Source organism: Piliocolobus tephrosceles, chromosome 3 (genome assembly GCF_002776525.5).
Source record: "Piliocolobus tephrosceles isolate RC106 chromosome 3, ASM277652v3, whole genome shotgun sequence".
Taxonomy (NCBI): Eukaryota; Metazoa; Chordata; class Mammalia; order Primates; family Cercopithecidae; genus Piliocolobus; species Piliocolobus tephrosceles.
Window position 1 is genome coordinate 33,922,197 of NC_045436.1, and position 13,675 is coordinate 33,935,871.

Consider the following 13,675-nt stretch of genomic DNA (forward strand, 5'->3'; position numbering starts at 1 on the left):
CAAAAAAACAAAAAACTTTCGCTCAAAAAAAATGACAAAGTCTTAGGAGAGAAAAACAAAAAACCCAAAAACCTGAAGGCCTTTTAAATACAAACATGCACCCATGCACACACACACACACACATCTGGGATGTTAATCTTTTAATTAAGTTGACTTTGAACCATAGAGCTCCTTTAAAAAAATTCTTTTTAGATCTCATTACCATATTTCAGCTAGGACAAAATTCTGCTATTTCACAAGTACAGCCATTGCTCTTTCAGTTTGGTCTGGCTGATAAAAAGGTGGTTTTGTTATGTAAATAAAGTCCCTTTACTAGTCAAAATCAAAAATCTTTCCTTTTTTTTTTTCCTTTTGATTGCTATTTTCTTTCCACTTCAGAGGCCTTGTTCCCCATAATTTAGAGTTCCCCTTTGGATTTAACCAAGTTTGGACGTGTGTTTGACCAAAATGTGCTGCTAACAGACCTAGCTTTTCAGGGCTGTTACCCCCTGAACCAGATTGGTCCTCTTGTGTTGCGGCTCCCTGGCACAGTGTGTCAGGGGCTCAAGATGCAGGAGGGGTCGGCTCCTACTATGCACCTGCCAGCTGAGATTAGACCCTAAGTATATTCTTCTAAGGGGATACTTATTTAGAGCCACTACACATTTTAGGGAGCATTCCTCCCAGACACCTCCATGTGATTCTCAGTCACCTGAGAATGCCCCAAAAGGCTTAGGGGAGCAAGGTGTTCTATTTCTTTGGAGTGTAAAATTCCATACTCATGAGCTAGAGGATTCTGAGTTGGTCAAATCCAATGAGAGAAAGAGCCAAAACACACACACAAATCCAACAAGACAGAAACAAACAACAAAACAGTTAAGCAAAACTAACAATGATCACACAAATTATATGATTTCTGAGCGCTCTAAGTTTAAGCAGAAATTACTACCAGTTGGTTGTAAATGCTAACTTTAGTTCTTTAAAAAGAATTTGCAAGAAAGAATCCCAAACCAGTTTTCTCACCTAGTGATGGGGACCAAGCTGAAAACTGCTCTCTGCCGATGCAGAAGCAGGCAGGTTCACCTTCCTTGATGGAAGCAAGTGGAAACTTCCACAACAAAAGGAATTTTTTTTTTTTTTTTTGAACAGCGAATGAACCTCAGACCCCCAAATGAAAAACAATGGATGATCAGGGATCCCTGGAGGAAAGAATTCCTGGACTTCAGCAATCATCCTATTGGTTTGGGCTATAAGGTGCCCAAGCTGGTACCAAGCACCGATAGGCTAGCTGCTGCAGGCCAGGTCACCTTCACTCAGGATCCCTTTGTGGTTACCAGACGTCAATCAAGAAAAATAATGAGACAAGCCTCAATTATTTCAGGACTGCCCTGAGTAGACCCCAGCTTGAAGGGACCCAAGATATTTTCCTTCCACAGATTCAACCACTAAAGTATATCTTAGATGTTTAATTTTCACACACTTTAGGCAAAAAGAGATTGAAATATAACATAAAATATTTAGGATTAGTCAAATGCTATCATGAGATGATAAAATGAAATCCTAAACTTGTATAGAACTGATATAGTCAATTTGCGATTTGGGCAAAAACATATTTTTGTTTCAGGAGGCATTCACTGATAACCCAGACCTTGGTTTCGTTGATGCTGGGATCATCTTTGCTATCCATTCACCAAAGACGGTGCCACAGTTTGATGGGTTAGGCTTGTTGTCACCTGTGGGAATGCACGCAAGGGTAACCATCCGCCAAGTGAAGGTAAATACTGCAGAGAAGTCGAGTCTGAGGAAATTAGGTGGGGTAGTGAATGCATCAAACACATAAGTAATGCTTTTCACTAGAAATTCCTTTCTCCCATGCCTGTAAAACACCATTAGAAATTCCAAAATTTCATTTCAGATTCTTTTCCTTTATCTGAAGGTACATGATTAGTGGAAACAGAAACGATACAAGTGAAAGCTGGGAAGCCTATCAAATCCAAAGTAACTTTACCTTTCATTAGAAATGGAAAGGGTCATTAAGTATAAAAAGGTACCTAAGTTGCTGAGCCATGATTCTTCAATGAGACTATCTGGGAAGGAGAAAATTAGTGGGAAAAGCAGGAACCTTGGAGTCAGGCTGGTCTGGTAGGTTTCTGTTTGCCAGCCACTTACTTGCTCAGTAACTTTCTTTAATTAGCTTCCCGAATTTGCATCTCCTCTCTGCACAAATGAGACAGGGGTAATATTTTCCTTTCATAGTAAGGAAGTTTAAGTGAAGTACTGCAAAGAAAGCACTTACCATTGATAGACACAAGAGACAGCCAATGGCCCCTGGTGAAACTCCACCTTCGAGTCTAAAACAGCCTGAAGGAGTCATTTTTTTTTTTTTTTCTTTTTACTCAATAAATTCCATTTCCTTACCCTTCTATGTGTCCGCGAGACTCATCTTTCCTGGTCATGTGACAGGAGCTCAGTTTTAGCTGAACTAAGGAGAAAGTTCTGCAACACCATGTTGCTGGGCACATAATAGTTGCTTGTTAAAGGATCTTTTTAAAATGTGATTTTGGTTGCTGTCTTGTAGGTGAGCTGATTACTACACTAATATAACATTTATGTAAGTGATCTTTTTTTCCTTATATGAGTTGATTTCTAGAATACTCAGTGTGTCTGACTTTATTAATTCACATTTGGGATATATGTTTAAGGATCACTATTATACTTAGCTTCAGGGAATTTCAGATCAATAGAGTAGGCAAAATAGACAAATGTAACCAATTTTGGTTTTGGAAATCAATGAGCTCTGAGAGTAAAATAAAAATGTGTATCAGCTTCTTGATGGAAAATTGATGTAAATAAATCTCCTGAACCAAGTATTTATCTTATCTTAAGACAGTTCATCAAGAATACCCTTGGGGAGAATGCAATCCTAACATCAAGCTGCAGAATTTTAGCAACTACAGCACTTCTGGTTGCTTGAAGGAATGCAAAGCCCAGCACATAAAAAAGCAATGTGGATGTGTGCCTTTTCTTCTTCCTGGTAAGTAAAGACTAACTGCCCCCTTACTTAACTAGACAGTTAAGTGTTTTTTACAGGGTTACAAAAGGTCTGGGAGGAATAGAGTATTGAAATACAAATGGAATATTAAGTATTATTAAATGTAATTACAGATGCTGCTAACCCATTCACAGAAAATTATTATATTCTTAAGCCTGTTCCTTCTCTTTGCAGCCTAAAATGACAACTAATGACAAAATCACCAGAAGTTCAGTCCTAAATTTCTTTGAATTTTATGTTTATATTTACTTAATTTGAAACATAGCAAATCAACGTGTCACTAAATTGTTTTCCACTCTTATGAAATTCTTCACTGGAAAATTATCCACTTGCCAAGTACAACTTCGACTGACAAGTTTTACATTATAAAATCATAGCAGAGATTTCTGGAAAAGAAAATTGTGTTATCAGGGTGGGGCCCCAATACTTACTCCCAAAGGCTAAAATTTGATGGTCTCAAATGTCTAAAACAACACACCAAGTTTTTCTTAATTTTGAAAGACAAATTAGATCATGGATATGTCTTACCAAGCCTGAAGATTTCACTGTTGCGAAGTTGTTTCCTTTGTGACTGTAAACTTACCTTCCGGGGCCTCCTTTTCATACAATTTGCAACTTTTCCAGAACCATGGGTGAGAAGCAAGCATTCAAGGAAGCAATCGAGCAGGGGGAATAAGAGCCAGATCTCAACCAGGCTGCTCATGCCAGCTCCACAATTTCTCCCCTAGGTGATCTTGAACAAGTGACCTAGCCTCTCTACTCTGCTGTCAAATGGAGGAAGGGATAATAATTCCATCTTATAGGGTTGCTGTAAGAATGAAAGGGGTATGTAAGTGGTTCAAATAGTGCCTGGCACAGAATACAGTCTATATACATGTCAGATATTTTTATTCAGGTCTCTTACATCCCCCTCCCACAGCATATCTAGAAAGATATATTGTAATGCTCATATAGATGAATGGGTGGGTGGATGAATGGATGGACAGATGTAGGTAAAAAAGGTATTTTTGTCATTAGATCACTTATTTTACAAAATGTGAAGTCTCTATATGTTACACTTATTATTTTTAAGGAAATGGGATAGAATGTGGCCTACAAAAGTACCTCAACTGTGTTTCTCCTGTACTTGGTAAGTGCTTAATTTACTTTTATTTTCAGGATTTATATTAAAGTTGCTCAAAGTAATACAAGACATTAAGTCGAACTATGGATAGCCCAGAAATTAAACAGAATATAGTATATACGAGAAGATCTTTTTGTAAGTGTTCTTAAATAGTAGCTAACAAACACAGGCAGTACACACACACAAACAAAAACCCTCTGATACTAAGACACATCTGAATTTTCAAATTTTGTTCTTTTCTATAATCAAAACATCCTAGTTGTTTTTTTATTGTTTCACAAATAAAACATGTTTATTGTGAATAGTTAAAATACTACAGAATAGAAAGGAAATCATGTAAAAATAAGTGGAAGTTTTATTACTGAGAATTCCTCTCACTGTTTGGGAGTAATCTTTCATTCATTCATTTCATTGTATGTACATGGCATATAAAATTTTTTCATAAATGTAATTATAACTGTACATGCCATATTTATTGGGGACAAGTTGTTATTAAAGAGCCCCCTCTTTTTTTTTGCTTTCACACCTTTTACCTTAACCTGGAACAATTGCTAACACTTTAGTATATCCTACCATCACTTTCTGCACATACACATCTCCATATTTATCACTTGAAGCCATTGGTTGTTTTATTAAAACAGAATCCCAGTATATACTCTTCTATATAACTTGCTTTTCTAACCCATTGTGGAAATATCTCCAGGATAGCAGGAATAGATTGAAAAGGTTCTTTTCAATGGTTGTAAAATATTTCAAGGTATGGCTATAGGTAGAAGGAATCTCTTTTTTATGTAGATCACAGACTGAACATGCAAAAGTCATATTACTAACTGATAGACTTGAAATGATGTTGCCATATTTCTTCTGATTCCTTATCCCTGTTGGAGGCTGGAGCGAGAGCTTGGAGAAAAAAACCATGCATGCAGTTCAGCAGGGACTGTTGTGGGATAAGGGGGTCAGAAGAGTGTGTGTGTTTGTGTGTGCGAGAGAGTATTATGTACATGAGAGTATATGTGTGTAACTGTGTGTGTGTGTGTGAGCTTATGTGTATATGGGAGTGTGTGAGTGCATATGAGTGTAGAGGAAGAGTGGTGGTCTTTACCAGCAGTGCTAAAGAACTAGCAGATGCATGCAAAAGTTATCTCCCAGAGAAGTCAAAGTTAGAGTCTGAAAAACAAACCCAAAGTTTGTCGGTAACCAGGAGGTCTTGGTAAACAACTGGTTCATGAGAACAAAGGGTTTCAGTATCAAAGCCAAAGGAAAAACAAGAACCTGAGTATCTAGCATGGGTGAGGAGCAGTGAGAATGGGCACTGGGAGGTGGTCCAAAGGGAAGCTGGAGACAAACACTGCCTGCTGCAGAGACTTTTTCCCAGTATGCATTTGCATGGATAGCCTGGTTGCTCTGAAGGAGCCAAGAGAGAACATTGAACAGAGAACCTCAGGGGTTGATTTGGAAGTGACCGGGCCAACAGAAATAAGAGACTGCAAATACCCAGGAGCACATTTCATACCACTGTATGTTGAGAGAAATCTGAAGATGTTTAGTGTAAACCTGAGACATTGGTTTGCAGGATTGTTTGACTGTCCCTCTCAAAGTGACATGAAATCACACACTTTCCATCTTTCTTCTGTCCAAATATCTGATATTTTACAGAAATAGACCCAGATACTTCCTGAAAATAACTTCTTAAATCCAATAAAGATCCCAATCCAGTGACTCAATAAATTCAAAGATAAAAACTTCCAGGCCTTATATTGTATCTCTTCTGCTACATTCAGAGTAATATATAAACACCATTTGTTGTTGGTAACCACTTTTTTTTAACATTGAAAGTGAAATGATAAACTTTATAAAACTACCCTACCCGTGATGAAATATTTCTCTTCTCTGAATTCCCTGTCCTGATTTTCATTTCAGACCACATTGAACTTAAGGAGTTATGTACAGTGGGCACACATAACTCTAGCTGCCCTGTTTCTTGTGAAGAAACAGAATACCCTGCCACTATTTCTTATTCCTCTTTTCCATGTCAAAAAGCTTTGAAATATCTTTCCAAGAAGTTGAATCAAAGCCGGAAATACATCAGGTAATCTTACTAGCTTTTTAAACTACTGATAATTAACATAGATTTTTTTTTCTTTATTGAAAACCCTCAAAGACTTAGGAAATGAAATTCTGATCAATCAAGGGAGGCAATAGCTTTTTTCACTGAACTAACAATGAAACCATAGAATTTTAAAAGTAGATAAGATCATATCGTTCAACTCCTTACTTTAATTGTGTGAAGAGGAAAATGATGCTTGTGTGAGTAATTTTCTCATGATCAAACCTTTATTGCCCAAACTGGGGAAAATAATAATGTTGACTGATAACAATGGATGCCTTAAAATATGAAAATTTCCTACCTGTACATTATACACTTTGAGTCTTCTAATAACTGTACAAGGTAGATGAAACAGAAATTAATATTCTATTTTTACAGAAGAGGAAACTGAAGGCCATCGTACTTTAAGAAATGGTTCTATGAAGGTAGTCAGGGGCCCAGAAAGAAGTTATGCCCAAGAACTTTAACGCTGGTTCCCATATCTTTGCGACCCAGATACATGATTCCATGCCCCCTGATTAACTGAGAATTAAATTAGTCCTCTTTCTGCTATACCATACTGCCTCTTAAACATTACAAATCAAGCTTTATAAATAACTCTTTGTTTTTTAACAGGGAGGCAACTTTAGCATTTCTCTGTGTTTCTTCTTTGTATTTTTAGTACTAGGACATGAAGCAGCAATATATATAGTATACTGGTGTTTGTAGTTATATCTATTAAAATAAAAATAAGTTAACTAACTTAAGGTTGATGTACATTTTCACAGATGCGTACATAATTTGGAAAGCATGCTTTGATTCCAATGTTAGCCTTGTACTTACTTTAATACAATAAAAAAAGATATTCCCATGTAAATGCTAAGATAATAAAGTGGTCTTTACAGATCAGAAAGAAAAAGTATTTTCATCAAAACAGGGCTAATGGAGTGATTCCAAACAGCAGATAAAATGATAAACAGCTGTAAAATGTACAATTATATTTGTTTACACTTCCAACTCCAGCACAGACATCTATTCATATATTTTGTTTTAATGTGGGAAACTGATTTGCTTTTAATATTGTTCCTGATATATTTAAATATGACTTAGAAGAGCATTTCCTGTGTCTTTTGGTTGATAGAAATCTCCTGAGTTTCATAATTATTTAATATGCAGAGAAAGTAGGCATGATTTTGGAGACATACTGGTGAATCAGAAAAGAAAGCCGTGTATGAAACAAGAGGATCTTAGGGAATGCTGTTTTTTTCTTTTTTTTTTCCCGCAAAACTCAGATTATTCTTGAAATGGGAGAGTTCTCTGATTTCCCCTTGCAGAATGTGCAAAAGGGGTGTGGCTTGCCTATTCGGTGTCCCCACAGCTCAAACTCCTATGGAGAGCATGCAGAGGGGCAGGTGCAGAGGCCGGGGGAGCGCTTTGGGCTCCTGCCCCATGGTAGTGTCTAGGGGTGGGTGTCTGCAACCCTAGGGTTGCAAAGCTCTTTCAGCTTTGCTGTCTACAGATGGCTGGAGGGTTAATCAGCTCAATGGACCCTCTGCCTTATCGCAAGGGCAGAGGGCCAGTGTGACAGCTTCTGTATCCCAAGCTCCTGCCCAGTGACCCAGAAGAATCGGATTACACACGGGCTCGAAGGATGAGTGCGAGATTTTATTGTGTGGTTGAGGTGGCTCTCATTGACATGGATCGGGAGCCAGAAGGAGTGATGGAGAGGGATTGCGATCTTCGCGTGGAAGCGGGCAGCCTATGGTTAGACTCTTCTCTGAACACCCCTGGCTGAACTCCCCTTGGTGTTCAGATGTGCCTCCTCTTCTCTCTTTCTCTGCCGCATCATTTTGCCATCACTGGTTTGTTCATCTTCTGGTCTGCTGGTATCTTCCAGAGCTTGGGGTTTGGGTTTCATATGGAGGCAGGATAAGGGGTATAGTAGGCCAAAAGGCAATTTTTTGGGTGCAAAAACAGAAATGCCTGTTCTCATTTAGAGCCATGGTATCCAAGCCTGAGGGTGGGCCTTTGCTAGGGAACTGCCCTCCTCTACCCAATATTTTTCTGTTTCCTGTCCATATAATTACGAATAGTTCTCCAATTAATCTTATCACATAATGTACATGTGGGGATCTTACATGGTTTTAAATAGTAGAGGCCATTATCAGGAAGACTAAGGTAAGCAGCTGAACAAAGGTGGCTGGATTCAGGGATTGTTCAGCTCCTACACAGAGACAGAAGTCACACATATAATTAAATAACTGGTTTGTGCAAAGGTACTGGAAATCAGAGAATGGTAAATCAGAAAACAGAAATGCAGGTTGTCAGGACGGCAAATGTGAAATGTTAACAGCAGTCATTTTAAAAGAAGCAGCCCCTAACTTAATCATGAAGTTGCATGTGTGTCTTCCTGGGACCGAAATAAATGCTACTTCATGGTCAATCCAGGCCTCATGAGGCTGCTGCTGGACCTCAACCTGTTGAGAGGCTTAGCTTGACCGTAGCAGGCAGTGTGGAGTTTACCCTTGAAGATAAGGGTAAATTGTGTCTGAAGTTAGGCCAAGCTCATCAGTAAAACAAGTTAATTTTTTAAATTGTTCTGTTTTAACTTAACAAATTTTGAAATAAAAATTGTACAAAATTATCTCCTTTACGCCAAATTAATTAATTCCTCTAATGCAGCACTCCTGCTCAAGCATCTGGAAGCTCTTTAAAAACTATCTTGTGATAGAACAAACAATTTAGTTTTTATTTTATAATTGTGCTTCTCCTGACACAAATAAATATTTTTGGACTTAAATCCTGTTAAATCCTGAACAATTTCACTATTGCCATGAGGCACAGATTCAGTGAGACACACACAATTGGACAAAACAACTGCCTGAGAGAAGTTGAGCAAATATCACAATATTTTTGCAGGGGAATAATTTATCTTCTCTCAAAATCGCAGGTGGATAATGCTTGGAAATGATTCTGAATGTTGTGCTTGGAAAATTAAACAACATTATCAGTGCACATGCAAATTAGGAGCACAATGGAGGCCAAAGAGATTGGAATATTACTAAAATTTCTGGACTTCCAAGACAACTTTATTATTTCCATTACTTTGGGAACTGGGTTATCATTTGTAAATATTACTGCAGTCCCTGATTATCTACTTAAACATAGTACATTCTCCTGTTACTCAGGGTTAAACCAATGGAAATTAAGTAAACATATTAATGATATATTTTGAATTAAGTATATTTGTAATTATTGATTTCAAAAATGGTGAACATTAAGAAGAGTGATTTACAGCCATGTTCCTTAGGCGTGTTAAAGATCACCACATAATTTAGGAAACTGCTAATAGTATCCATGCTTGATGGATACTATTATTATTATTGCCGTTTTAAAATCAGAAGGTGCTTGGTTTCAGATTCAGCTTATAACACTGAGAGGGTAATATTGATCCATTCATTTATTGGTTTTCATCTTTAATTTGCTCCCTTATTTGTCCATTTTACATATAGGTAAGGAACAACCTATTATTTGTTAAGATTCAGGAGTAGTCTAGGCATTAGGGATACCTCAGTGTACAAAAGACAAAAATCCTGCCTTGCTGTGCTTCTGTCCATTGGGATGGAAATAGGTGATCACTGATCTTGTCAGATGGCATAAAGCAGTGTGAGGGAGTGGCAGCAGAAAAGCAGTCTGGGGAAGCCAGGGTCAGGGAGGGTTGTTCTCAGGTCTGTGGATTATTGTCAGGAAGGACTTTCCTTCCTGTTGAAGTGGGGGTGCATTAAAGTTGGAAACAGAAAGACCAGTTAGCAAGCTATTGCAAAAATCCAGGTGAGAAGTCATGAAGGCTTGAGCAAAGGTGGTAGCTTTGAATGGGGTGAGAGGTCGTAGGAGTCCAGATATATTTTGAAGGTAACAGAAAAAATGGGATTTCCTGATGAACTCGCTATGGAGTTTGAAAATTTACACTATAAATAAGGGAAATGTGAAGGATTTGACTTGGAACATGCTAAAGTTGGAACATCTATTGGACATCCAAGTAGAAATATAAGAGTGAACTGAATATATTATTGAAGTTCAAGGTAGGAGTCTGGGCTGGAGATAGAGAAAGTGAGGGCTTCCAAGACCATGTAACGAGCTATAAATATCATTTTAAAAGATGTTTAGCCACTCTGGTCACGTATAAAGATTTCAAACAGGCATTAAGAAAACAGAGTCTTTGCCTAAGTATACTAATGACATATAGTTAATAATTAGTATTCATCGAACACCCAATATACGTCAGGCTCTGTGTCAATTTTGCATATACATAATTTAATTTCACCTCACTACAACTCTGTGAGCGCAACTCTAAAATCCTGACTACTCATGAGGAAACCATGACTCAAAAAATACAATGTGATTTCTTGAAGGTCATGCAAGTAATAAAAGACAGAACCAAGATTTGAATGAAAAACAAACACACATTTAAATGTTTGTAAATACTTTATTCAGTAGATATTTACATTTAATGTCTTTTTCTAGTTTCTCAGGAATGAGGTACAGAAAAATTATTGGGGAAAATTATTTTTTCTTAAAAACCACATGACAAAATGCCTTCTACATCCTGCTAATGGTGATTAATATAAAAACAATCCTGTGTCCAGTTTAACATTAAATAACATATAAAACAAAAATGAATATTACTTTTATTAGATGGGAATTAAAAGTAATGCTGACAATCTTAAGCTATATTAACTCTATTTTTTATCCCTAGAGAGAATCTTGTAAAAATTGAAATTAACTATAGTGACCTAAACTATAAGATAACCCAGCAGCAAAAGGCAGTGAGTGTGCCTGAGTTACTTGGTAAGTGTTATTTAATTGCTCCTTATCATTATTATTATTATTTATTGATACGGAGTCTCGCTCTGTCGCCCAGGCTGGAGTGTAGTGGTGCGATCTCGGCTCACTGCAAGCTCCGCCTCCCGGGTTCACGCCATTCTCCTGCCTCAGCCTCCCGAGTAGCTGGGGCTACAGGCGCCTGCCACCATGACCAGCTAATTTTTTGTATTTTTAGTGGAGACAGGGTGTCACCATGTTAGCCAGGATGGTCTCGATCTCCTGACCTCGTGATCTGCCCACCTCATGGTCCACCCACCTCGGCTTCCCAAAGTGCTGGGATTACAAGCGTGAGCCACCATTCCTGGCCTAATTGCTCCTTATTTTTAAAAATTTTTTATCAGTTTTTTCTTTCATATTTAAGGTTTAGCTTATCAATGGAGGACAAGAATTCAATTAAACTTGTCATTCAGCTGCTATTTAAATCTGTCATATTTCCGCTCCCTAGAAAACACTGTACAACCTCACATGGACTTTTATAAAGAAAAGGCTGGTGGTGTTTCATCTCCACTCACACTCACATCAAACTTTACCGTTAGATCCCTCATCAAGTGACTCTTGTAGAATGTTTCATCTATCCTACACCTAGGTAAATGTCAGCCACCGCATACCTCCACATAGGGCTCTATCCCAGAGTGGCTTAAAAAGAAGAACCTGAGAAAGCAAAATTAGGCATTTCGTTTACAATCACTGCCTGCTCACTTGCCTTCTCCACACAGTCCCTAATAAACATAGTGGCTGATTTCCTAGATCTCACTGCATCTTAGAGGAAGCCGTGTCGGAGACAGAAGAAGGGCTTAGACTCAGGCAAAAGCGACAGCAGTCAGACATTGCAGCTGAGACCCTGAATATGGAGGAAATATGTCAATTCGCCAAAGCTCTTGGAGAAGCCTATACTTCATTATCGCACTTTACAAAAACAGAATGGTCCTAAGAATGGCTTAGGGCAATGAGATAATGGTTAATAATGTAACCTATTTATGAAAGCGGTGCTGGAGTAGTCAGATTCAGAGACAGAAAAGGAAAAGAGTGGTTGTCATGGGCCGAGAAGAGGAGCAATGAGGAGTTAAAGTTTAATGCATACAGAGTTTCAGTTAGGGAAGATGAAAACATCCTGGAAATAGATAAAGATAATGGAATGGCTGCATAACAATGTGAATGTACTTAATGCCACAGTACTGTGGTTAGCATGGTAGTTTTAATGTTATATATATTTCACCACAATAAAAAAGCACAAACAGTAAATATAAGTATCAATTTAAAAATATCAAAAAAGGCAATGTTGTGTTAATATACTTTGTTTAAAGCCAATATTATGAATGCATAAAAAGAAATACAGTTTTGACACTTGATGTCACAACTTGCTTGGAAATTAATTTTCTGGAAAACATTATCATCCAGTAGTGCCATCTGGATGGCACTTTTCTGCTCTTCATTTAGCACCTAAAAATGAGTTTGTAATTATCTAGAATGTCTAATGAATTTACCTAGCTTTTATATCCTCCAAAGTCTTAGAGTTACATGTTTGGAATCAGATTTTATGTTTGCTTTTCTTCTCTGCTTTTTATGATGATTTGTATGAATATTGCTTTGATATTACCAATTGCTATTACCTTATTTGTATCAAATGTTAAAATAAAATTAACCAATCTTCATCTCAGTTATGATGATATTTTGCTTCAACTAATTTAACTTCTGATAATATTTGTTTTTTTTTATGAAAAATAATGACATTCAATCTTTACTGGTTTTATTACAGCAGATCTTGGTGGTCAGTTGGGTCTATTTTGTGGGGCCAGTCTGATCACGATCATAGAAATTATTGAATATCTATTCACCAATTTCTACTGGATATGCATTTTCTTTTTGCTGAAGATACCTGAAATGACCCAGTGGATTCCTCCACCTCAGAATCATCTGGAAAATAAAAATAGGATAGAGGAGTGTTAATGGTCATTTAGAATAAAATAATTTGCTTTTCTCTTCATGATACCTTCAGATTTATCATGACTAATTGTTATGTCACTTTGCTATAGTTTCGAGAGTGCAATAAAAGCCGTTAAAGATATATATCTCTTCATAAATATTTCTATTTGTCTTTGTCTGCATATATGGGAGTGTGTGTGTATGTATATATATGTGTGTATATATATGAAATAAAGAAATAGGAACTATCTTTTTCACCTTTGTGTTCCCTGCACCTAGAACAGTAAAGATTATGTAAAAGACATCTCATAAATGTTTTTCAATGAAAGAATATTGGTGTAGTGAAAAAAAAGACATTTTTTATGACTAAATATGCAAACTAGACCCAATAAACTATACATGAGGAAACAAAATACTTCTTTATTCAAGAAATGGTATGTATAATTTATGCTTTATAAAGTTTTAAAGAATTTTTATTTTCATTAAGATTCAACATACTTTTTTTTTTCCATTTTATGTGGAGTGTTCTATTGTAAGTGACTTTTGGAGGGACAGAAATCTATGTTTCCCATACAGGAAGTACTTAACATCAATCTAATTGAAAATAAAGTTATATGTATACTATTT

General features: G+C 37.0%; 1 protein-coding gene across 1 annotated transcript in view; it reads left to right on the top strand.

The window, feature by feature from the left end:
• Window positions 1-13,200, top strand: part of ASIC5 (acid sensing ion channel subunit family member 5) — a 34,246-nt gene extending 21,046 nt beyond the window's left edge. The window contains exons 5-10 of the mRNA XM_023228109.2: window positions 1,605-1,754; window positions 2,867-3,014; window positions 4,105-4,161; window positions 6,076-6,244; window positions 10,998-11,089; window positions 12,882-13,200. Coding sequence (XP_023083877.1) covers window positions 1,605-1,754; window positions 2,867-3,014; window positions 4,105-4,161; window positions 6,076-6,244; window positions 10,998-11,089; window positions 12,882-13,072 — 807 coding nt within the window. The 3' untranslated portion in view covers window positions 13,073-13,200. The remainder of the gene's footprint in view (window positions 1-1,604; window positions 1,755-2,866; window positions 3,015-4,104; window positions 4,162-6,075; window positions 6,245-10,997; window positions 11,090-12,881) is intronic.
• Window positions 13,201-13,675: the final 475 nt, after the last annotated feature.